The sequence below is a fragment of the Leopardus geoffroyi genome, chromosome D1 (assembly GCF_018350155.1).
Source record: "Leopardus geoffroyi isolate Oge1 chromosome D1, O.geoffroyi_Oge1_pat1.0, whole genome shotgun sequence".
Classification (NCBI taxonomy): Eukaryota; Metazoa; Chordata; class Mammalia; order Carnivora; family Felidae; genus Leopardus; species Leopardus geoffroyi.
Window position 1 is genome coordinate 110,686,046 of NC_059329.1, and position 25,425 is coordinate 110,711,470.

At 52.5% G+C, this 25,425-nt stretch overlaps 1 protein-coding gene across 17 annotated transcripts in view; it reads right to left on the minus strand.

Annotated features, from left to right (window-relative positions):
• Window positions 1-25,425, minus strand: part of CHKA (choline kinase alpha) — a 62,578-nt gene that overhangs the window by 5,659 nt on the left and 31,494 nt on the right. For 4 of the 17 annotated variants that reach the window (XM_045486110.1, XM_045486113.1, XM_045486109.1 and 1 more), the window contains exons 3-11: window positions 19,429-19,458; window positions 18,349-18,402; window positions 10,335-10,448; window positions 7,054-7,187; window positions 6,698-6,802; window positions 5,950-6,008; window positions 4,040-4,127; window positions 3,162-3,270; window positions 325-431 (exon numbers count right to left, since the gene is read on the minus strand). In XM_045486110.1, the coding sequence (XP_045342066.1) occupies window positions 325-431; window positions 3,162-3,270; window positions 4,040-4,127; window positions 5,950-6,008; window positions 6,698-6,802; window positions 7,054-7,187; window positions 10,335-10,448; window positions 18,349-18,402; window positions 19,429-19,458 (800 nt within the window). Of the gene's footprint in view, window positions 1-324; window positions 432-1,647; window positions 2,545-2,574; window positions 2,832-3,161; window positions 3,271-4,039; window positions 4,128-5,949; window positions 6,009-6,697; window positions 6,803-7,053; window positions 7,188-10,334; window positions 10,449-18,348; window positions 18,403-19,428; window positions 19,459-25,425 lie in introns of those variants that run through there. The other 13 variants (XM_045486107.1, XM_045486124.1, XM_045486123.1 and 10 more) reach the window with 12 other exon arrangements.

Here is a 25,425-nt window from a genome sequence, read left to right on the forward strand (position 1 = left end):
GGTGCCCACCATTTCACGAGCATCGGGCGACAAGAGGGCGCAGGCCCTGGATGGCACGGCCTTGTTCCGCTGAGTCTTACACGTGGATTACAGTTTGGGGCACCATCCGAGCCTCGTGACCTTGTGCACTGACCCTGCTCCCCGCCCCTGCCGTGAGCTGCAATCGGGAGAGGTGTCCAATGTTCCCCTTTGGACAAAGTACAAGTCCTAGAGACGTATGTTTGTAGAGAAGCTCCTAAAATACTCAGGATTGCAAGCAGTCACCCCGATTATATTCTGGAACAGGACAGCTATCTTTATCAATCAATGAAAGGAAACAATTACCTATTGACTTCAAGCAACATCTCTTCTTCTATAATGCACTTTTCTTCATTACTGAGGTTTTCAAATTCATTTTGGAATGCGGCCAAGTAATTGGAAATAAAGTGGAGCTTTAAAAAAAGGAATTACATCAGAGTCAGTGATGGTTAGACAGATGGTGTCGACAGCTGTCAGGAAGCACTACACGTCCAGTGGACACCCCGCGTCGCCAGAGACGCCTGGAGAAGGCCCAGCCGAGCCCGAGCAGCTCTGTGCCAGGCGTGGGGAGTGTGGAAGCTCGCTGATCCAGCAGGGAGCTCCAGCTTGCTGTCGATGCTGTCTTGTTGGCAAGACTAGTACGGGAAATTACGATGACTTCCAGCGAAAACAGGCAGAATCTAATCCACACTCATGTTTCCCATGGTCTGGGTGCAAAGCCTACATCATGCGTCTCCCCAGACTGGCTGGCATTCTGTGCAGGGTCACCGCAGGAAGCCCAGGCACAGGCGCCAGGGAGCCCAAAGGTGTTGGCAGGTGCCCCCCCGCCACCCGAGGGTGAGAGCTGACCAGACCATGCAGAAGGGCCTTCCCCCTGCGGTGCCACGATTATCTACACATTTATGTCCGTCCGTTGGCCACGTCTGATTTTGGTTTGGAGAAGAGGGTCTACCAGGCCCCACACATAGTCCACACTCGCACTAGGATTGGGGAGATCCCATGTCCTTCAGTTATTTCGTCTTAGACAGAACACGGCAAACTACCGCTTGCTTTCTCTGATAAATAAGGAAACGGCATCAGTTACGTGACCTAGAACGCCAGGAAGCGATTACCTACTTGGAATGCCAACACTGCTTCTCGACCAGCTCTGCCATCGCCCTTCTCCAAAACCGGCTTTCACACAGTGCACCCCCTCCCACCAGAAGGCATCCCTCCAGCCCCAGCACTGTCCTGGCAGGGGGCTCCAGAAGGAGTACATCTGCACAGAAAAGGTGACCGCTGGCCCCTAGTAAATTCTATGCAGCAGGTGCTACTCTGAGCATTTGTTTCTGCATATTACCTCGCCCCTCACAGTAACAAAATCATTTCTGCAGATGAGGAAATGGAAGCACAGACGCAGCAGGTGACAGTAAAGTCAGTAGCAGATTGGGATTCAAATGGCACAGTAGTTCCTAAAACCCATGCGTGAACCACCACACGTGATGGGTTAATTTCCAGGAGATACTAAATGCTCAAGTCGGCAGAAAATTTGAATAGATCAACACCCTAAGAGACGGGGTCACCATTCGTGGCCTTCTCTCCCAAAAAGTTCTAGGCCCACGTTTTCTTACAGGCAAAGTCTACCAAATCTTCAAAGAACGTCATGTTTAATATAAATTTGTTCCAGAAAATTAAAAAGGGACACCCGACTCATTTTATTAGACTAGTATCATCCTTATTCCACAAGCAGATATGAATAATGGTTTTTAAAATGAACGTTAAGAGCCCAATCCACATATGTACACAGATGTCAAACTCCTAAGTGAGAGACTGCTTAACTGGATCCAAGAGAGCGCTCCAAAATAACACACTTCACTCGAGTGGTCTATTTTAGAAATTCTAAGATGGCTTAACGTTTTAAAACATCTCATTAACGGCCTAAAGTGAGACAAGCGCGAGATTACCTCAGCGGTGCAGAAGGGGTATCGAGAAAAGACCAACAACTATTCGCATTGCTGTGCGGTGCTGGCGGCCACACAGCTCTTCTGTGCGTTAACAGGAAGCCTGCCTTCTTACTGAAAGGCCCCTCTTCCTGGCTTGGGGGTTCTCACCTCCAGGGCTGCCCCGTTTTTACAAAGGGCTGCTTTCTTTTCAGTGAGGCAAAAATTCAAATACCTGAAGACTGCTGCTTCTTCTTCCTCAGGCTAAACGGCCTACTCTTCCCCTCCCTTCCTTCTCACACAGCATGACCTTGAGGGCCAGAACCGGCTTGGCCAACTGATACTCAAGTTCATCGCGGTTGGCCCTACGACGTGGCGAGGAGAGGGCAACGCGGTTTCCGTCCCACGGCAAGTCAACATCTGAACGGCAGCCCCTGGCGCGTGGGCCATCGACCGAAGACACCATCACCGTGCCTGGCGCAGGCGAGTGACCGAGAAACACGTCCCGAGTGAGTGACAGCAGCGACTGGCTGCATCCCCGTCCTCGCGCCGCTCTGACCTCTCTGAAACGCTGCTCACTGGCAGGGGTTCCGCGGGAAGAGCGGTTCTGTGGCAGGGGGGTCGCGAAGCGGGCAGAGACGCTGTCCTGCACAGGCTCAGGGAAGCGGGCTCGGCCCTCCCTCTCCACAACCTGGCCTGCTTCCACCCCGCTGCCCACTCATCCCCAGCCGCTCCAGCAGCGGGCTGAGGAATGGAGTAGGGGGCTCCCGAGGGGGAAATTCCCACACGGCGATTCTTCCCGCGGCCCCTCGACCCCCACACTCGGGACAGGACGGGGAACTGGTTAACACCACAGCGGCTCCTGAGTCATGCTGCCCAAAAGATTACTTCTGTCTGCAGGGAGTGAAACACACACAGGAAACACCGTGATCCCCAAAAAGAAGGCCACAGAGCAGAACAGAGGCTGGGCTTTTTGGAAAAAACCAGAAGGAGCTACAAAAGAGACCACTCTCTAACCGAACACAGGTTATCGCCGGCACGGGGATTAAAATGTCAACTTTGTGTCTTGACACAAAATAACATTTTAGAGCAAAAGGGTCTGCTGAACCATTCTGACCCTTTCCTAAGGGTCTTGTGAAAATTGAAGAAGTAATCAATTCTAACTGCATAAAACTGACTCACGTAATTTACCTCCTATCAAGCCTCCACCCAGTAGTCTCCTACCTGCTGTCTCTTGGTGGGGTACTTCAGGATGTTGGCTCTGAAGAAAGGGTACTTTTCATAGTTATAGTCATACATCCACTCACAGAAATGATTCCCAATGTCAAATCCCCTGAAAGAGAGGTAAGAGACGCTGCGAACAGGGCACCCTGCCACGGCACAAGGCTCCCTGCCCAGAGAAGGACAAAGGCCGAGTCGTGAGCACCCCTCCCAGCAACAAACTGTCCTTCCCGAGGTTCCCCGGGGATGACAGCATCAGTGACAGGGAGAGCCAACGGGGCAGTTACCAGAGCCACAGCCGACTGGAGCCACGAAAGTGCCCATGACTCAAGAGCCATTGTTCAAGGGGCGCCTGGGTGGCTCAGTCGATTCAGCATCGGACTCTAGATTCCGGCTCAGCTCATTATCTCACAGTTTGTGGGAGGGAGGCCCGCACTGGGTTCTGTGCTGCCAGTGTGGAGCCTCTTGGGATCCTCTCTCTCTCTCTCTCTCTCTCTCTCTCTCTCTCTCAATCTCTCTCTCTCTCTGCCCCTCCCCCACTTGCACGTGCGTGTGCACTCACTGTCTCAAAAAAAAAAAAAAAAACTTAAAAAAAAACAAAAGCAATGGTTTGAGAGCCTCCCGCACTCAGGGCTCTGACCTCTGACACCAACAAAATACCAAGTTGCGCATCGTGACTCCTCACACCGTTGCTCCCCACGAACCATGGAGAACAGGCCTTGCTGCCTCACGCACCACTGCAGGCCGCGGGGACAAACGCACCAGCTTCCGCTGTATTTTGTTGCCACTGCTGCCTGTTTTCTGCTCTAATTGTTTCCTATGTGTATCATTAACCTAATAGAACGATATGGAAATAAACACGTTTTACTGTAACGTGTTACCTGTAATTATAACTGCTGTATTCGAAGTCGATGAGCATCAGTTTCTGCTTTTCAGAATTCTCTCTGCCTTCCAGCATTAAGATGTTACCTGCAAAAAAGGTTTCGACGACGTGCCATTTACTGTGGGCTTCACAGTCGAAGGCACGAGCCCCTGACCGGCAGGGCCAAGAGCGGTTCTGATCCTCTCCGGGAATCCGAACCACACAAGTGAACGCAGGTCACAGAGTCCCAGGAGCAGCACTGTCACACCCCCCCCCCCCCACCCCCAAAACAGAAGGCCCGGGCCGTGCGGACACAAGAGCCCCTGTTCACAGCAGCCCAAGAGTAACACGGCCCCGGGCTTACCCCCCGAACAAGAATGGCCCGCCATTCACTTGCTGGGGCAGTACTCCCCAGTCGTTTCACACAGGGGTGCAGAAGACGACGCTGGACTGGCATGCCAGAGTTCTGGCTGACCCAACATGCCCAGCAGCGCTGAGGCGGGGTGGCAGACGGGCCGGCTGTGGCCCACCAGCTAGGGAGCTGCGTCCTGGTGTCCCCCCCGACGAGGATGTCACCGGTGAGGGCAGCTGCCGTGCGTATGGCTCCGGGGAACATACTCGGCCCCACTGCTTCGCCTCACCCACTTCTCCTCCTGAGGCGGCGGCCACAGGTGGCGTTCCTTCCGCCACAGGTCCCGTGAGGCCGAATTCCGGGCCACAAGTGAACTGACTGCCAGACTGGCTCTTCAGACACACGTTCCAAGACCCCCACACTCTACACGGCGCTCAGCGTGACTACGGGGCTGGGGGGTGGCACTGGCGAGCCAGGCTTTGCTAGGTTTTTGGCCCCTCTCTCCAGGGTTTCTGCAGGAGGTGCACTTTCTAGGCTTCTCGGCATCCATCTTCTGTTTCCGGTGGCCAGGAAAAGGAGACTTGGAAGCGGATGCCCAAAGCGGCAGAAAAAGGGAGACAGACGCCCCCAGCTTCTCTGGCCCTTGCACACATGGCCACCGCCGGCAGCCGGCCTCCCTCACGCCCCCGGTGACGTCTGTGCCGCTACCGCCCGCTGCCACGCAAACCTGTGGCTGACGCGTCTACACTGCGAGACGTGGCCAGCAATGATCAACTCTTCAATAAAACGTATTTTGGCTCAACCTGATGTCTTATCGATGACTGACCCTCAACACGGACTATTGTTAAAATTAAAAACAAACCGCTGAGTCTGGCAAACGGCCCGAGGGTGGGCATGAGCCAGCAGCGGTGGAGAGGACAAGGACAGCACGGCGGAGCCTGCCGGGTGCCAAAGCACCACGGCAGCAGCCGTGGGACCTGCCCAGCTAGACCGGGCCTCCATTTGAAGTCACGGTGGGCAAAGGTGGCTCACAGTAAGGGGTATCCAGCGTCGTAATTTCCTGAAGGCAGAGAGACTCGAGGCCATGGCAGAGTGAACTGATCTTGAGAGCAGGTGACCTCGATTAGCCGCGAGGCCCCCAGGACCGATCCCGGCGACGGTCATCTCCTACTGTGCCCTCAGATTACCGAAGTCCTGTGTCCACCAGAGTAAACACTAAACGAGTAAGTGACTTTGGAAGTTTCCGTCCTTTATCCTCCCAGGTTAGCGAAGGTTCTCATTTTTTCTTCTGTGAATATATTTCTTGCAAAAATGGGAGGATACCCCTGTGTTTTTCCAAAAGTTGCTTTTTTTCTCTTAACACATCCTGGAGATTTTTCTGTATAAAAACTCGACCTCATTCTTTTCAACAGTTCCACAGCACTCCATTGTGCGGCCCTGCCATTATGCACACAGCCATTCCCCTCTCCGCGGCCCTGGCACTCATCACACAGTGGACACACACGCACGCGCACACACACTCGGCCTTCCGAGCAGACACACGAAGCCAGCTCCACAAAACAGGCAGCAATCCTTACCTTCCTGACAGTCGTTATGACAAAACACAACCGGAGAAGGGGTGGATTCCAGCAGCGACCTGGGAAAGGAAGGTTTTGCCGTCACTCGTCACACCGTAGGCCAGAGACGGAGCGCCACCACCCCTGTGCCCAGCGCTGCAACAGGTGCCCCGCGGCGCCACACGGCCTCCCTGCAGCGCTTGTCTCGTGGCCTCCGGGAGCGCCACCATCACGCGACGACAGCTCCGCAGCAGCTCAGCCCGGAGACCCTCGTGAGCCCCCGGGGCGCCCAGCTCTTCCCGTGTGGGCCCGCTCCTGGAGGGCCCCCCTCACGTGGCCGTGGGTCCGGGCGCGCAGCGCCCCCCGCCCACCCCAGTATGACCCTCCTCATCGGTCTGCCTCTGGTCTCCGTCACACCTCTTCCACGACTTGACATTACGGGACGTGTTTGCTGGTCTCCGTCTCTCCTACTAAAACACAAGCGCCTTGAAGAACGTCCCGGTCACCACTTGCTGGGCACCACGTGCAGATGTGACTGAAGAAGGCCGGGACCGCTCGCACTCGGGGCGAATGCCGGAGGCCCGCACCGCTGCACCCCAAAGGCCGGGCGGTAGCCCCTGCTCGGAGGCCAGCGCCGAGCTTCCTACTCCATTTCCCCCCAGAGCTTGCGGTGCACGGTTCCCCTCCTCCGCGGACACCCCCAGCCTGCCGCCCCCACGACCTCCGTTCCAGAAGAAAACCCGCGCCGTCGCCACGGACCACGCCTCACCTCAGGTTCTCCAGTTCCAAAGGCAGGTTGTGGCGGAGGAGTCTGTGGAGCTGCTTCACTCTGGGCTCCCCGGCAAACTTGACCCTCAGGACTTGATTCAGATACCTTGCAGGAAAGGGGAGAACGGAAACCACCGCTCAGTCCCCCGTGGCCTCCTCCTGGAGCCCCCGTGAAGTGCAGCCACGGGATGCCAGCGGGGAACCCGGGCTCTCTAGAAAACTCGCTTCCTGCCCACCCACCTGTCCGGCAGACCAGAGGAAGGACTCCGACCACCGTGGCAAACAAGTACTCACGCTGGCACCTCTGGTGGCCGCTAACACAAAACTGAGTCAGAGCCAAGCGGTTTGGCCACTTACTTTTCCATTGTTCCAAAAAGCCATTTTGGTTCCTTATTGAATGGCATTTTCATACCATGAAACGTGGCCATTTTCTCAGCTATTTCTGCAGAAATATCTGGCAAACTTAATTCTTCAGTGTCTAATCGCCGGCTCTGGAATAAAAAAGGGAGTTAGAAAACAGCATTTGTTCAGGGAACCTGGAGGTGTGCGATCACACAAGCCTAAGGACTAGGAGTCCGTTCTGTAGGGCATCTAAGTCTCCTCCGGCGCACCGAAGTCCCGTAGGAACGGGCACTGTGCCCCGCGGACAGTGCCCCAGCAATCGCCACGGCGTTTGTCAGCAAGGGGGAGGGGCCTGCTCCACAGCTCAGTATCATTTTGAACCCTTTTAATCGTGAGAAGGTCCTCCCCGCATACAAGCGTTTAGGCGGACTCTGTGCTCCCTGCCCTCTGCCTGACGCCAGAGCGTGCCCTCTTCCCTGGTAAAAGCGCCAGGTTTCCAGCGGTTTGTCACATGAGCCCGTGTCTAACTCCTTCAGCAGCTCGGACACCCGCCTGGACACATCTCAGGCAAGAGGTGGTCCCAATCGGGAGCACTGCCAGGAATTCAGCATGAGCCACGGCCCCCTCGCCCACGGTGGCGTCCACAGCCCCCGCCTGGCACAGAGCAGGCTCTCAGAGCGCAAAGCTGAGCGAAGAAACAGAGGTGCCCGGCTCCCACCACTGCGGCTCCCGTCACTGCCACCCCCAGAGCTCCCAGTTCCCACTACTGCGGCCCGAGGCCACGCCCGCTCCGGAGGCACGTCCCAGCTCCTCACGAGGAAAGCACAATCCACTGAGACCTGTTCGCCCTTCCCACACGCACTGCTCCCCTCCAGAAGCCCAAAGAGGCATTCCTCCGAAAATCCAGAGCGGCACAGCACAGGGGTGAACAGGGGGAGTCTCCAAGCTAGAGAAAAAAAACCCAGCTTGAACCCTGGCTTTAATCCTCATGTCAAAGGCATAGGGCCAAAGGCACGCTGCTCAGACCTCTGCGTCTGACTTTCCGGCTTCCACAAAATGAGAAGCACATCAAGTCCCTGGCGGGGCTGCTCTGAACGAGGGCGGGCGCTGCAAGCAAGGGCCCTGGGCCAGCAGCCGCCGGGCAGGTCTTGACAAATGGTGGGAGCCTGGCGACGAGAGCTCAGGGCTCCCTGGAAGCAGCAGGCCCAACCTCGCCCTCCTCCTGCACCTGGGGCCCTGCAGCTTCTTGAGCGGTGGCACCAAGGTGAGGGCAGGGCGTTCACTCGGCCTTCCCTCGGCTCGGTTACAAAACGCCACTGATCTGTTTGGCACCGTGGAAAGTGTACGGCTAACCGCGCTCAAAAATGAGCCCCTTGCAGGGTTCTAAGCTCCTTCGGAAAGAGCAACAGGAGACCAGCGTTCGCAGAGGTCACTTCCTGTGCCTCGGGGACCGGATGGGGTGGGGCGCATGCGGCAGTCCCGAGGAAACTTGCAAGTAAAACGTGCCATCAGGCCGAGCCAAACGCAATCACCGTCTCTGGGGTCAAAAGCGGTTGGATCTCGGTAGTTTCAAGTGGTTCGACCTAGTATTTTAACAGAATTTTTAAAAATCTTCACGACATAGCAAACGTTATATATAAAGACACTGGAATTACAGAACTCAAACCGCATGCACCCACGGACACTCCGACGCCCGCATCCTGGTCCGGGACAGGACACCCCGTTATCCTGAGCTGTGGTCCCTGCTCCTTTCCCTTCCCTACAAGGAGTTTCACCACATGCGTATACTTCACACAGCTTCCGGTGTGCTTCCAGGGCTTTATTAAAATGACCTATACTATTTGTAGCCTTCACCACCTGGTCTTGTCACTCAGTGTCACCTTCTTAAGGTGCATCCGTGTCGCCACTCGTAACCACAGGAAGTGCTTTAGATTTTTAAAAAAAATTTTTTTTTCAACGTTTATTTATTTTTTGGGGGACAGAGAGAGAGCATGAACGGGGGAGGGGCAGAGAGAGAGGGAGACACGGAATCGGAAACAGGCTCCAGGCTCTGAGCCATCAGCCCAGAGCCCGACGCGGGGCTCGAACTCACGGACCGCGAGATCGTGACCTGGCTGAAGTCGGACGCTTAACCGACTGCGCCACCCAGGTGCCCCATAGATTTTTAACTCTTTCAAGTGCTTTATTAGTATCTCATTTGATGCTCATGCAGCCAGATGTTACTGTCCTTACTGGGACAGTTATAAATAAAACCACCAGGTGGCAAGCCCGGTGCCAGGCTAGAGACCGAGGCCTGTCGGCTGGCGGCCGCTCGTATGGCGCCACCGCATGACCTAGAAGAGGGTTCCCCTCCTGGGAGACAGGTCACAAGGAGGCTCCTATCCCTGGGCTGTGGGAAATTAGACCATCAGCAGCCCTTCCTCCAGCCTCTCGCCGAACACGGGTTGAGTCCTGGCGAGCAGGGCCTCCCTTCAGCCAGGCCAACCGTACAGGTGGCCACGTGAGGCCGGGCAGGAAAAGGCAGCCATTCGTGACCCTGTCTCCGAGGGGCCCCACAGGTGAAGAAGAGGAACCCTTCACCACATCTGTGAGCTTGGCTGTGAGTGGGAAGGCAGGCCGGCCAGGCTCAGCAGCTCCACCTGAACGGCCTGGAGCCGCCCCACGCTCCCTCTAACGCGAGCTCTTGAGGCCCGAAGCCCTTCGTGGGTTTACTCACACGTAACTCTAAGCAAGACACGCTGGTCTGGATGTTAGAGCAACATCAGAAATGCCTCAGGACAGCCAGAAAGGGCAAACACTCCCAAATCTGGGAAACGGGATTTGAGCCGGGCCCTGAAACACCAGAGGCACTTGACGGCCGTGGGAGCTGGAGAGACTCAGACAGAGGGAGCGAAATGGGAGATGAGGCAAAGAGCAGTGGTGGCCCCACGGGGCAAAGACCCGGGTGTGGCACGCGGCGGCCAGGGCCACGGGGACCCGCAGTGACTTCTAAAGGAGGCCCAGACGTCCACGGGAACAAGGTGAAGGGGGAAAATGCCGGGGTAAGCAGCTTTAGGGGTCAGTGGAATGTAGGCTTCATACAGATTTTTCATTCGGACGAACATCTTTGCAGAAAGACAGAGGTGCTAATGTAAACGCAACAGAAATTTGTTTTTTCTTTATTTCTGATGCAATGGAATAACGTGTCACATTTGCTACGTCAGAGCACGACGTCTCGGGCTCTTGCAGCCACAAGGGCAAGAATCCATCTTTTGTCTGCGGCGCGTGCCGGCCGACGGGTGCAGAACACATCTTACCGGGATAAACTGTTCCAGGCGGCCTTGGGGGAAGATGCCGTAGAGCTTGGGTCCCAGCGACCTCTCTGCGAGAATGGCAAACATAACGCTCTCCAGAACCATGGCCTCGGCCCCCTAGAACAGACAGCAACACAGCACATGTTTCCTGAGGGCTGAGGGTGCGCAGGCACGAGCGCTTCCACGGGAGCAGCGGCATCACCCCCAGCGACTCTACGACTGGGCGTCATGACCGCCACCCCCATCTTGAACGGGAAGACACAGAGATCAACATCTTGTAACGTGCAGGGTCCGTGCTTGCAGGGGTCACGCTACATCAGTAAGATTTAAAATTCCAGGGGCGCCTGGGTGGCGCAGTCGGTTGGGCGTCCGACTTCAGCCAGGTCACGATCTCGCGGTCCGGGAGTTCGAGCCCCGCGTCGGGCTCTGGGCTGATGGCTCAGAGCCTGGAGCCTGTTTCCGATTCCGTGTCTCCCTCTCTCTCTGCCCCTCCCCCGTTCATGCTCTGTCTCTATCTGTCCCAAAAATGAATAAACGTTGAAAAAAAAAAAATTAAAAAAATAAAATAAAATCCAGTGTAACTGGGTCGCTGATTCCAAAAACAGAGTATCTGTTGGTATTTTACTGCTCGTATCTATCTTAAAACTTCTATGAATTCCACCCATGGCATCTTCTCAAAGGCCGCCACGATGCCGTCCACTCTGGAGAGGGGGGTGCTGGCCTGCTTTTCAGCTGCGAGCGCGGAGCAGGAGCACGGGGGCCTTCTGCCACCGAACCCATCCTTAAGGACAACTGACAGACCTGGGCCTGTCTTTCGGTCCAAAGAGCGCCCTGGCATGGAACATCCCCGGCCTCCATGCCCTGCTCTTATCCCTAGTCTTTGCTGCCGGTTTAACTTTGTCTCTTGCCAAAGTCCCTGAGGCTCCTAAACGGTCTCTAGTCCCAGTGACTCAGGTGGGACCTACAACCATCCTGCCTACAAAAATCATCTTTTGGCCTCAGTTCAAATTCACTCCTCGGTCCTTTGCCATTAAACAGCAAATTAACCTCTAAGTCACTGTGTCTGAGGAGGGGCCAGCGGGCGTGGGGGGCGGGGGGAGCTTTCAGAGGATTCTTATTCACCCCTTGTTAAGAAACGTGCCGTGGGGAGTGCGATCCCGCACAAACACAGAGCAAAGCGAAGCAGCTCTGTACACTCATGTTACAAACACGCGCAACGGGACCAACTCAGGCAATGACAGGGCGCTAACGTCACAGAGAAGAAAACAGAGAAGCTACTTTTCCAAAGGACACGGAACCACACTGGAGTAAACAGCCATTTGATCACCTTCACATTTTGGGGAGCAAACGGCTTTGCTGGTGATCCCCCGTAATTCCAGTTTGGCCACCGTCTCGTGTGTGTCATTTAGTCCCACAATTGTGGGCTGACCACCTCGTGAGACCCGCTCTTTACTTACTTGCAGTTTTGCACCTACGGCTGCCGTGAACGATACCGCGTCCTCCCCAAATCCACACGCCGAAGCCCTGGCCCCCAGCGTGATGGTGTGTGAGGACGGGCCTCTGGGAGGGGGACGGGCACAGATGAGGTCATGAGTGCGGGGCGCCCACGCGATCAGTGTCCTTATACGAAGAGACACCAGACAGCCCGCTGTGCCTCCCTCTGTCTCTCCATCCCTCTGCCATGTGAGGACTCGGAGAAGACCACACCCGCAGGCCAGGAAGAGGGCTCCACCAGACCCCAACCGTGCCGGCACCCTGATCTCAGGTGTCCGGCCCGCAGCGCCGAGAAATAAACGTGTGCTGTCCGCCCCCCACGGAGCCTGTTATGGCAACCTGGGCAGACGCAGACAATGACCACACACGGCACTGCCCTGTCAGGTGAACGGCGTGGAGAACAGGGTCGAGGGTCAGACAGGTTTTATTTCTGAACCCCTCGAAGGATGTGGAGTCCCTGCCGGCCCGACGACCCGCACCAGAGACACCCCGCAGGAGAGTGTGCGCAGATCTGCAAGGTGCCTCTCAGACTCTCACCTGGATGTCGGTGTGGAGTGAAATGCCAAGGCGCATGCAGGCCGGGCACCGCGGGACGGGGGACGGGGGACGGGGGTGTGGAGGCGGACAGGCTGTCCGTGGTGGCTCTGTGCATTCCTCAGCACACCCTCCCCTCTGCACACCCTCCCGTCTCACGGTTTCAAAGAGTTGCATCAGGATTTCTTCTGTCTAGGTATCCAGATTTTGTCGGAATCAAAATTTGTTTTCTGGCTTCCCTCTGTGCAGAGTGACTAAGCCTAAGGGCCTTAGGGTTGGCGCTGTATAAAACATCCGAGTGCCCGATCCTGAACAGGCCTTCGCGTTTGAAGTTACAAACTTTATACAGAGTTAAGACCCGGTGCGTTACCTCAGTAGCCTTAATATTTTGCGCATCGTGTCCACTCAGTACAAAGGCTACTGGGGACTGACTTCACAGGCCGTGCTGTCGCTGGCACTCGGGCTGAACACACACACTGTCCAGAATCCTCTAGAGTTGAGTCAACCCATCGCCAGGATGGAGAGAAGATGGAAAGAGACTTAAGAACTTTGCAGTCCTCTCTGGCATTGCTCCAAACACTATAAAGAAGAAATCTCTTTGTTCATATGTAGTATCGCAGTTCAGTATTTATTCCCGGTAGGGAGGAAGGGGAGCTGGTGCGTGGAGGGAAAAGTCTGGAGGAAGAAATGAAGGAAAACAATCACAAGCAAGAAAAATGGTTAAAATAGGTTAAGAAGGATAGCAGGTGGCACGCCTGGGTGGCTCCGTCGGTTAAGCGACCGACTCTTGATCTCAGGGTCATGAGTCTGAGCCCCACATTGGGCTCATGCAGGACACGGAGCCTACTCAAAAAAAGAAAAAAAAAAGGGGAGCGGGCCATCTCAGAATGAGTGCATCGACTTGTGCCAGCCTTTTGGGAACCGCCAGGTCTCCAAACACCTCCCTGCTTGCTACTTAAGTGAGTAAAGAACCGGATGGGACCAGGGCGACCCAGTTCACCGCCCCAGCACTGGCCCAGGCGCCGCCACTGGCCATCCAGACACTGGTTCTAATTTCTTTTTTTTTTTTTAATTTTTTTTTTCAACGTTTATTTATTTTTGGGACAGAGAGAGACAGAGCATGAATGGGGGAGGGGCAGAGAGAGAGGGAGACACAGAGTCAGAAACAGGCTCCAGGCTCCGAGCCATCAGCCCAGAGCCCGACGCGGGGCTCGAACTCACGGACCGCGAGATCGTGACCTGGCTGAAGTCGGACGCTTAACCGACTGCGCCACCCAGGCGCCCCTAATTTCTTAGGACAGAAGGTCCTACCTCCGCTTGAAACCATTTACTTGGCCCCAGGGAAACCGGAAAAGCCTGCAGGGACCCATATCCCAGAGAGAGAAGCAGACAACGCACAAGCCCCGCGGCAGGTGCAGGACAGAGCTGCTTCCAGGAAATGACAAGGACACCTGAGGGTGAGACGGAGGTCCCCGAGGCGGGAGTGACTTTGGCACATTCAAGGGAGGGGAGGGGCAGGCGCCGGGAGCGCAGCCACCAGGAAAGAGGAGGCCCAGCCGGAGAAACCCCTCAGCGTGTGGAGCATTTAAGGGGAGGAACCCGCAAAGGGCCTGAGATTCCCGGCGACAGTGAGGAGCACGCTCTGGACCCACTCAATCCTTAAAACAAACCTCATATGCTCACCACTGTGCCAGACTTTCTAGCATTTTCTAATGTATTTCCTTTTAAAAAGCAACAAAAACGCGGACATTTCGTGTCTGTGACCGATTCAGATGGGGGCAGCGGGAGGAGGAGGGAGCAGGAGAGGAGGCGGAGAGGGCACAGCCGTGACGGAGAGAGTGTGGTGCTCTGTGTGCTGCTGATGGCAAACTCAGGGGAGGAGCAGAGTGGCCACTGGATCCGACCACGTGGAAGTTGTCGGTGACCAAAACAAGAATGGCTCCAGGGGGGTGAGGGGTACAGGGGCAGAAGTGTCTAGGCAGACTTTTCATTTTATCTATAATGATAGATAATTTTCTTTTACAAAATTAAAATCCTTAGGGTGCCTGGGTGGCTCAGTCAGTCAAACGTCCGACCCTAGGTTTTGGCTCATGGGTTGTGGGTCAAGCCCCACATCGGGCTCGGCACTGGCAGCGTGGAGCCTGCTTGGGATTCTCTCTCTCCCTCTCTCTGCCCCTCCTCCCACTCTCTCCCTCCCTCTCTGCCCTTCCCCCATTTGCACTGTGTCTGTCTCTCTCAAAACTAAACTTAAAAGATGTATTAAAAGAAATTAAAATCCGGGAATAGAATATCAAACTTATGAACTTCTTGAGAAGACATAACAGCGTTTCTGTGGTATTCTTGCGCAAAATGCACAACCTCGTTCCGGTCATGAGAAAAGACGAGACAAACCCAAACCTGAGGGGACGTGCTCTAAAATAACTGCCCAGCGAGCACTGGGACCGTGAGGCACACACACGGAAGCAGATACGTGGACTAAGGGGGGAACAACCAGCAAATGCAGCACCGGGGTCCTGGCTACATCTCAGAACAGAACAACAGTGGAAAACCCTGGGAAACTCGAGTCGTTGTTACTGTGCCATGTCGGTCTCCACGGTTGTGTTAGGTGTTAACATCAGGGGAAGTCGGGGAAGGGTCGTATGGGAGCTCTCTGTACTAGTTTGAAAGCAAACTTCTGTTGTGTCTACAATCAGTTTGAAATAAAAAGTTAAAAATAAATAAACACATCTAGAAAAGACTGAAATCGGGGCGCCTGGGTGGCTCAGTCGGTTAAGCTGACTCTTGATTTCAGCTCAGGTCACGATCTCACGGTTTTGAGTTTGAGCCCCACATGGGGCTCTGTGCTGACAGTGGGGTGCCTGCTTGGGATTCTCTAACACGCTCTGTGCCCCTCCCCCACTTGTGCACACGCTGCCTCAAAATAAATTAAAAAAAAAAAGACTGAAATCAGCAATATGATTAAGTCAGCTACAAATTTTGCGCGGTGGCATAAAGGTGTTTACTAAATTATTCTGTGCTATTCCACGTGCTCAAAACTTTTTCAAAAAAAAAAAAAAAAAGGTTGATCGGGAAGTGAGAAACATAGAGTATATAAATACTCTCATACTCTCTCAGGAAATCCTGCTACAAGAGGGAGCAGACTCAGGCAAGGCCAGCAAGCTCTGTCCGCCACGAGGGACAGGAGCAATGCACCCGCAGACAGGGAGAGAGGACAGCTGGAGTCTGGAGCCCAAGGGAAGGACCAGCCCATGGAAAGGGCAGGAGCAAACACAGACAGTTCACATGCTTGCAAGTGGACAGACGAGGGCCGAGAGCATAGCGGCCACCAAAGACTGGGGCTCCGTGGCCTGCCGGGGGCGGTCCTCCCCGGCCAAGCGGTTTCCCGCCAATGATGTTGCTCAGGTGCGGGCTTAGAGAAGGCCAGGCGGCTGGGCCCAAAGACCAAGCTGGACACGGAAATCTTCAGTGAACCAGGGCAGCTCTCCCGATGGTTTTCAACAGAGGAGAAATGGTTTGGAAGCAGGAACGGGGAAGAAGCGAAAAGACACCACCACCCCCCACCCCCCACCAGTCGGCCTGGAGAAGGGGGCTGGGGAGCAGTCTCTGAGACAGTGAGCCTGTGGAGAGGCCAGTTGGTGGGGGAAACGTTCAGAAGAGAGAGGACAAGATTACAGACAGAGGCCAGCCATCCAAAGGGGCTCCAAGAAGAAAAACCACCTTCCCCATTCCCGCAGCCAAATCCCTACCTTTTCACCCCAAGAAATTACAATCAGAGCACCCGCTGTTTGCTGCTGGGCTCTGAGTGGAAATCCAGCAGGCACAGGAGGAAGAAGCGTGGCGGTGACCAACGGGTCACAAGACGCAAGGGCATCTTGGATGGAGGAGGGGAAGGGACAAGGGGCATGTGCACCAGCGGGCAAGGGGCAGAACGTTCCAGAGCTGTCCACTGGCTCCAGCTGCAGCCGACGTTCAACAATTCTATACTGCGCCCGCTCTACACCAGGCAGGACAGCCGTGGCGAGACCACACGGGGTGGCGAGGTGCTGCCCTGAGTCTAGAATCTCACAAGAGGAGGAGGCAGACGTGAATCGCGTGACACTGAAAACCCCGGCCTGACAAGGTGCGGAGCGACAGCATATGGCGCTCGGGGTGCGGGCACGGAACAGACACGCACGCCTAGTCCAGAGAGCAGGAGGGCTCCCTGGGGAAGCAACCCCGAGTGAGGTCCCATTACGTGCACAAGTGAAGGTGGGAAGCGGGCACAGTGGGGAGCACTCCGGCCGGAAGGAGCAGCATCGGCAAAGGCTCTGTGGCTGCAAGAAAACCACAGTTTAGGAGAACGTGGCTGGAGCAGGAATGTGGATGCGGGACGAAGGGGAGAATGGAAGGTTCAGCAGGATCAGACGACAGGCACCTGCTGGGATAAAGCCCAACCCGACCCGAGGCGGAGTGAGCACTGAAGGATGTCAGGCGAGAGGCTGACCTGACCAGAGGAGCGATTCGAGCGGGAGGGGGAGCGGAAGCGGCGCCCCCAGAGGAGATAGCGGGAGCCTGGACCCCGGAGGTGGGCGGTTCCAGAGGAGACGGGCACACAGACCCTCGGTAGAGTTCAGAGGAAAATAGACTCGGGGTTCGGATACGGGGTGAGGGAGAGAAGGGGATATCGGAGGTGACTCCCCGCCCTCTGTCTGCAGAGAAAGGAGAAAATGAGGTTCGGCCGAGGGGACGGGGTGGGGAGGAGTCCGTGCGTTCGTCTTGGGCCTGACGACGCCACTGAGAGGCGGCGGCGGGTGGCGCTACCCCAGGCAGGGGTCAGGGCCGGGGCACGAGGGGCAGCATGGGAGGAGAGCCTCGGGCAAGTGACGGGCATTCTGGCATTTGAGACGCTAGGCGGTCAGGCCTGGAAAGGGGCCGAGGAGGGGAAGAAAGCGTTCAGAAAGGGCAGGGTGCTATCGAGTGCTGCAGAGAAGGGGAGTCAGAACTGGAGGCGCACGGGGGGGTCTGTGTCACGGAGGCCCCAGTGGCCCTGGTGGCCCAGCCTTTTCTACCGCCGGCACACACGAAGGTCCACAGGCAAAGGCCTCAAATGGCTGCAAACTCACTGTCAATCACTTCCTGCCCAAGGGCGTCTCTGTCAGCGGTCACCCAGAGAGCACAAGTTCCAGATCCACTAGACGAGGGTCTCCAGGGAAGGGCGCAGCCACAATAATCCACTGCGACACGAGAAGGAAGTCACTACCAGTGCTTTATTTCTTCGTGACCGCACCTCTTTTCAATTTCTACCTCTAGACCATTTGAGTAATTCGAATACAGTGAGGAAGCCAGTGTACTTATATACGCGTGTGTAGATGCAGGTTTTATGTCTGTGTTGTGTGTGTGTGTGTGTGTGTGGGAACTTGCACATGTTGGGACAGTATGCTCGAAAGTTGTTTACTCCCCGGAACGTGGAGGTCACTCTCAAGACTCCCCACTTCTGAGCCTCATAGAGGGGCCAGGTGTGGACACAGCAGTGCTCCCGACCCCAGGCTCTTCTCTGAGTGTGAGCATTTCAGAGAGTGAGGTCATTTTAATTGGGAAGAAGCCTTTCTGACCGGATTGCCACTCTGGGAAAAGGCACCCCTGCCTGCACCAGGCAGTGCCTGCTTAGCAGAGGGGCGCGTGACCAGAGAAGGGGGCCAGAGGCACGCAGCGCAGCAGCACAAGCCTATCATGCACGACCGTCTCCCCAAACTGCCCTCTCCCAGCACCCCAAATAATGTCTAGGTTGCCACAGGGGCACCACACGTCCACTGCCTACACTCAGGAGGAACTGAAAATACCGGCTGCACGCTCGGTCTTCATCCCAGTGTGGCAAGAGCCCGTGCCCCGAGACCGACAGACCAGGGCCGTCCAGGGGCGGGAAAGAGCGCCGCGAGACCGGAGCGCCGAAGTGGGCTAACACAGGTTTGTTTACGCCTCATACAGACGCAGAACGGACTTAATTACTTACTTGAAATTCATTTTCTTTCTGAGCTTGTTCGGATCCCTCTTTATTACAGGACCTCTACGAATGAGAAAAAGCAAACACTTCCGGTAAGATGGGGAACACCACACAGACACTAACTTTGCAACCACCAGAACAGTCAGGGTTTATAAAACATCACAGATCTTTAATGAATGTTTCTCAACCCACTGAAGCCACCAGCGGCAGGCTAAAATGCCCCACCAGTGCCCACGCTAATGCTGATACCCAAGGAATCGCTTCATTTCTTTCCAGGAAAAGGAATGTGCTGTCGACACCCCACAGCCTTGTACCTTTTCACAATTTCATTGTCCGAGGAAAGTCAATAGGGGGCGCTCTTCCGATCAGGCCTTCCCGAGACCGACCGTCAAGTGGTCTCTCCCGATTTAGGTAGGCGGTTCCTTCAAGGCAACACTATCCCGAGGAAGCCTCCTTCCTACAAGAACGGGCAGTGTATACACACCCAGGGCAAGTCGTGGTCAGCACAGAACTGGGACAGAGAAGAAAGCCCCGTGCGGGCGGGAAGCGTGGCACCGAACGTGGGCGACGAGCCTGCCAACTTGGTACGTTCACAGACTGGCCCTGCTCGCTCCGCCTGTCCCTGGCTCGATCTGAATTCTTCCTCTGCCAAAAAGAGGGTCGTGCAAACTTAATAAAGCCCCTAAGCTTAGTTCATGGATTAAGGGATCCGTGTATCACTGTCCTCAATGAAATTGCAAATCATTGGAAGCCAGGGATCTGGCAAGTAACAACTAGATCATTAACGACCTTAAATGACTCTCTGGCTACGTTCTTTCTTCAAGGCACAGATCGTATGTTTTAAAAGCCCCCCCACCCCCACCCCAAGTGCCGTAAAAGCCTTCACAGTATCTTTAATAAGGGGATGGAGAAAAGCAAGTCAGAAATTTAAGGATCGTGTCGAAATCTTATACTCAAATATCACCTCCAGAAATGTTACTTGTTATCACTGAACTACGTCGGCTTAAGCCAGACACAGAAGGAAGCCCACAGGGAGCTTTTTAAAAATTTTAAGGTGAAAGATTCTGGAACATCCCGTGAAAAACATACCTTTCCATTCCACAGCTTTATCAAAAATACCTGTACCAAGGGTGGAAAGTGTGGACAGGGGAAAAAAAATGCCACGTTAAGCAACACCAGCTACTCTAGCACCGTTCAAAGACTGCAGTGATTTAAAGCAGGGCTCGCATCCATCATATACAGAAACAGTGCACAGACGTCTTAATGTGTGTTCTGCACAAACCGTACACGTGCTGGCTTATGCGATGTAAAAGTAAACAAATACCCATGTTCATGAAGCTATCTGCAAAAACCTCGCACTTACACATATTCGGTAACATCTTTAACATCCAGTTAAGTTCATTTTGTACAAAGTACAGAAAAATACAAATGGAGGGCATATATTTTCATTTGCATAATCTGCGTTTCTCTGATGAAAAGATGCTGCAGGTGAAATCCCGTTACGATCAAAGCTACAAAACCGAAAACGCTACGGAAATCATTTTAGGTGTTTGCCGACAGCGTGGTGACGCATGGTATGGCGGGCTCTAGGAAGGAGTAACTGGGAGCCGCTAAAGCTTTCCTCCTTCCTTAATTCCAAAATACTCCCCTTACTGAACCGTTACCTCGGACTCTGACTTTAGCGTCTCCTCTCTCCCCAGTGGCCTACAAGTTCCTAATGAATAGGGACTCCGTCTTTTATTTACTGTTAGTCTTCCCCCAAAGCACCAAGCAATCGGGGCGCTCACTACACTGTCGCTGGGGTGATGGAAGGCCACTCCCGCGCTGTGAAGCTCAAGGCATGGCCTCTGGGCGGGAGCTGGCGGGCACTGGGCAAGCTCGCGTCCCTGATCGGAGCAGCGCAGCGGGGAAACTGGCTACAGTGTTAATCAGGATGCTGAATGGGGCCAAATGCCCCCCAGACGTTAATTCCCGGGCTTGTTCTCTGCAAGGAAAGTGAAGAACAAAAAAAGTACCGTAATGTGACACACTGTATATCGATACTTTGTCAAAAAGACAAATATGGAATGTGGATATCCTACTGAAATCTGTTGTAACGGGATTTGACCTGTACAGAACTCTAGCGGACTACAGTTATTCCTACACTGTTATTATTCAAACTGTATCTTCTTAGGGAGATACAGTTAATGGGTTATACAGGCAACAGAAGTCCCTTTCCCTTGTCCAATGGTGCTCTCCAAAGCGAGTCACTTCCTCCAAAGTCACAAATTGCCTTAGTTCCCACGGCCGTTCCTTTTTAATACTCGTACCCTTAAGTGGAAATCAATTCTGGTAATAATTTCCCCACCCCTGCCCACTCCATTCCACCCCCAAATGAATGCATTACTTATACCATAAGAGCACCATCCTGAAGGCAAGATGGACTTCTGCCATATTCAACCCTCTGTTCTGTTTCCTCAGTACAGAATGTTCAGGTTCCCTCAATCCTGCAAACAAGAAGAGTAAGAAAAAGACCAGGAAGTCTCAAACCAATCAGATATTCACAAAAAGTGAGAGAAGAGGCCTCCTCCTGATAAGCCACAGAGAGACAGACTCACATTGCCAAAAAAGAGGTCAGAGAACTTTTTTTGTGCAGGAAAATGGGAAGTAAAATAGATCTTGGCATCTGTGGGATTCTACTTCAGAGGCACAAATTTATTTGAAGCAGATATTAAAATATCTTGTATAAATATTTAACACGACCCCAAATTTTCTGCCAACTTGCAAGTTAATAAAAACTATATGAAAATATATAAAAGAAAACTACAATTTTTTTACATTAGAAATTTGAACACTGGTTAATATCAAATAATTACTAAAATCTATTGATGTGAACATGATTATGGTCATTTTCTTTTTAAATCATCTTATGTAGACAGAGACCGAGACGTTCACGGAAGTAGTAACACAATGTCTGGCGTGTGCCTCATCATAACCTCACCGAAGGAGCGAGGGTGAAGACAAAGGACTGGTCAGAGGGGAGGCGGGTATTGGGCACTTGGGGTTCATCATACTCCTCTGCTCTACTCTGTATGTATCTGAAATTCCCCATAATAAAAACTCCTTTTTTTAAGTAAACAGAAATTTCAGGGCCTAAGAAGTCAGAACGCATCAAATATGTTCAAGATTGTAAAAACCATTAAACGGTACACTCTAAATGGGTGAACTGTAGAACATAAAGACATTTAAAAAAACAAAAGACAGCCGAAGATACTTTAAAATATACCGCCACTGGCTTCCCATCTTCCTCACTCTTTTCTTCCTATTTTGGGCTTGTTTTTCAAGAGAATCTATAAAAGGATTCATTATAATCCACATATTCATTAGACTGTGATATAGGAAATAAAATTGTCTAAGGGGGTAGCAGTAGTAACAGGGGTATGGTTTATATTTCGTTTTAGAGATCAAGATTTTGAAAGCGGAGTCAGATTTTTCATGGGCCAAGAACTTCTAAATAGGAAAAAAATTAACATTGATACTATAAGTTATTAGATTTTTAAATGTTTTATTATATGCTTTGAAAAGAAAATGGAAGTCAGTAGACTTTAGAGGCTGAGATGAGAAAATATCGCTTGACTAAATTTTGTCTTAAATAATTTTAGGATTCAAAAACATTCTATTTAAAGTTACCCGAGGGGTGCCTGGGTGGCTCGGCTGGTTAAGTAAGCATCTGACTTCAGCCCGGGTCATGATCTCACGGTTTGGGAGTTCAAGTCCCGCACTGAGCTCTCTGCTGTCAGGGTAGAGCCCGTCTTGGATCCTCTGTTCCCCTTTGCCCCTCCCCTAGGCGTTCCCTCTCTCTCTCAAAAATGAATAAACCCCTCTTATAAAAAATAAACTTAGGGGCAGCTGGGTGGCTCAGTCAGTTAAGCGTCCGACTTCGGCTCAGGTCATGATCTCACAGTTTGTGGGTTCAAGCCCCGCATCGGACTCTGTGCTGACAGCTCAGAGACCGGAGCCTGCTTCGGATTGATTCTGTGTCTCCCTCTCTCTCTCTCTGCCCCTTCCCCCGTTTGGTCTCTCTCTGTCTCAAAAATAAATAAACATTAAAAAAAAAATAAAGCATATGTGTTACCTTTAAAAAAAGTAAACTTAAAAAAATATAAAAATAGAAAACAAAGTTACCCCATACTCCACAAGGTTTATTTCTTTAGATGTGTCTAAGCGTTTGTGCAGAATCAACTCTTATCTGGCCAGTTCTTACTAACAGATTCCTCTAATGATGAGGGAGCTAGTGTTACAACTGAACTACTTTAAGAAAGCCCCACTTGTGCAATGAAACAAAGCATACCTCACTTTCCCTAAAGTCTGTGTATGTGTGGCTATGCATGTAAATAAATCAGTCAAAGTGGTATAAAGAGAGTGGCATGGAGTGGCACCCAGCTATTTGAATGTCATCTCTAAGACTAAAACATTTGTCTTTAAAGTATCTTTAGGGGCACCTGGGTAGCTCAAGTTGGTTAAGGGTCTGACTTCGGCTCAAGGTCACGATCTCACGGTTAGTAGGTTCAAGCCCCACGTCCGGCTCTGGGCTGACATCTCAGAGCCTGTAGCCTGCTTTGGATTCTGTGTCTCCCTCTTTCTCTGCCCCTTCCGTGCACTCACTCTCTCAAAAATAAACAAATATTAACCCCAAAAAAAGTATCTTTAAAAGCCCAGCACGGCACAAGCTAGTTGCCAGGGGACAGCCTGGGAAAAGTGCTGAATCAGCTACATGAACGACATCTCATCAACAGTATAATGACCTGGAAATGCCATTTAAGAAATCAAATCATCATCAATCGTAAATACTGTTATAAGGAGGAAGTAGCCACAGAAATAAATAGATACAAAAAAGAGTGTTTTACAGAAACACAGAGGACAACTCTTCTTACTAGCCCTTCTCCACCAAAAACCGAAACAAAAAACTACACAGAGCACTCAGCTGGCTCTTTTGTTTTTATTTTCAGCTGGCTCCTTTAAAGGTTCTGTACAAAAGAGTACGTTGGTTGTGGCCTTTTGATAACACTTTGGGACCCATAAATGAGAGACTGAGAAAGAATAATTCAGGAGCGCCTGGGTGGCTCAGCGGTTAAGCGTCTGACTCTTGGTTTTTGACTCAGGTCATGATCTCGTGGTTCGTGAGCCTGCCTGGGATTCTCTCTCTTTCTCTCTCTCCCTCTCTCTCTCTGCCCCTCCCCTGCTCGTGCTCTCCATCTCTCAAAATAAACATGTTTATAATACTTATAAATGTTTTTATAAATTTATATAAATGTATGTTTTTAAATAAATTTCTAAATATATCTATAAATGAATAAAATCTTAAAAAAAAAAATAAAGTATAGCCCATGTGATTACCTACTGAGCACATACGAATTATGAGAACTTAAAGAGACAAACGATTTTTAGCATTTTATGGTCTTCTCTAGCACATCTTCAATTGCCCTGAGAGACACTCCAAAAGAATTCGATCTTCTGGGGCGCCTGGGTGGCGCAGTCGGTTAAGCGTCCGACTTCAGCCAGGTCACGATCTCGCGGTCCGTGAGTTCGAGCCCCGCGTCAGGCTCTGGGCTGATGGCTCAGAGCCTGGAGCCTGTTTCTGATTCTGTGTCTCCCTCTCTCTCTGCCCCTCCCCCGTTCATGCTCTGTCTCTCTCTGTCCCAAAAAAAAAAAAGAAATAAAAAAAAAATAATAAAAAAGAAAAAAAAAAAAGAAAATAGATAAAAAAAGAATTCGATCTTCTGACTTTGTAAAATGGGACCGGACGACTTGAAGAATGTCAGTTGGAGACTAGACCCTCTAAGAAAGAGGCTCTCGGAAGGCACAAACCAGAGGACAGGCAAGGGGAAGACCGCAGAAGGCAGGCTCTTCCCAGGCACGACCTCCTCAAAACTTACTTCTGATCCAGGGTAACCTGCTGCCCCCAGACCCCCCAGGCTTCCAAGTGCATTAGGCATAAGCACCCCAAACGCTGACGTGTAATCCACACGCTTCCGCTTCTGGGAACAGCGCCCTCGCTTCCCCAGCCTGTAGGCGCCTCCCAAGGGCCCAGAGCTGCTGCTGATCCCCCCCCAACCCCCGCCCCATAAAGGTGTGGGGGAGGGGAGGGCACTGCCTGATAAGGACAAAGAAGAAAGTCTGTTTCTAACTCCGACCAGAATATCAACAGAGCAAGGCGTTTCCCATAGAGCAGTATGCAGGAGGAAGCAGCTAAATACTTGAAGTGAGTTTCCAAGTCGAGGCCCATGAATGTCTACAATCACCCAACCATTTTCTACTGAGGAAACAGAAGAGAGGGATTGGATTTGCCTGGGACAAAACAAAAACAAGCCCCCCCCACCCCCCCGCCCCAAGAAACAAAGGCTATAGAGCCCATACATAACATTCTGAAATCTTCATCACTGCACTGTTCTAAGCCCAGCACAATCTGTAGCTGGTGCTACTTAACAAAAGCATTACAATTTTCTTTTTCAAAGGCATTTCTTGAAACCAAGAACTAAAAGAAAGAAATTAAAGCTGTAGAGAATGCTCCAACTTTCGGAGGACTCATACTATACCGTGCATCGGGTCTGTCACCTGGAAAGCAGACTGCTCCAGGCACGATCGCATGGGCAGCCTGCGGCAGAGAACACATAGGCACAGACAGCTCAAGTGGTACATCCCCCCCACGTGCCCTTCAAGCCACCCAGCGCGCACATGCCTTCCCCAGGTGGGTGCGCTGCGCTCACACCGTCGCTCCAGGGACCAGAAACCCGGACTGGCTTCGTGCTAGAAATCCCACACATTTAAGACCAGCAAGACAAAGACACGTTGCATACGTCAAAATCAGACACAGCAGTCCGTGATTTCTTTAGTTATCAAAAGAAGGCACCAAAGCAGGTATGGAAGGGGCTACAGAGGGTGATCTGGCAACCATCCCTCGAGCATTAGCTGAAGAAATACTCGGTGAGACCAAATGGGAACACGCGCTACTGGAAAAATTTACTTTGGAGAGGCAAGTCTCACCACCTTAGGGAGAAGTAAAATCACACCACAAAGTACGAGGCGGTTTTTCAGAAGCAGGGTAAA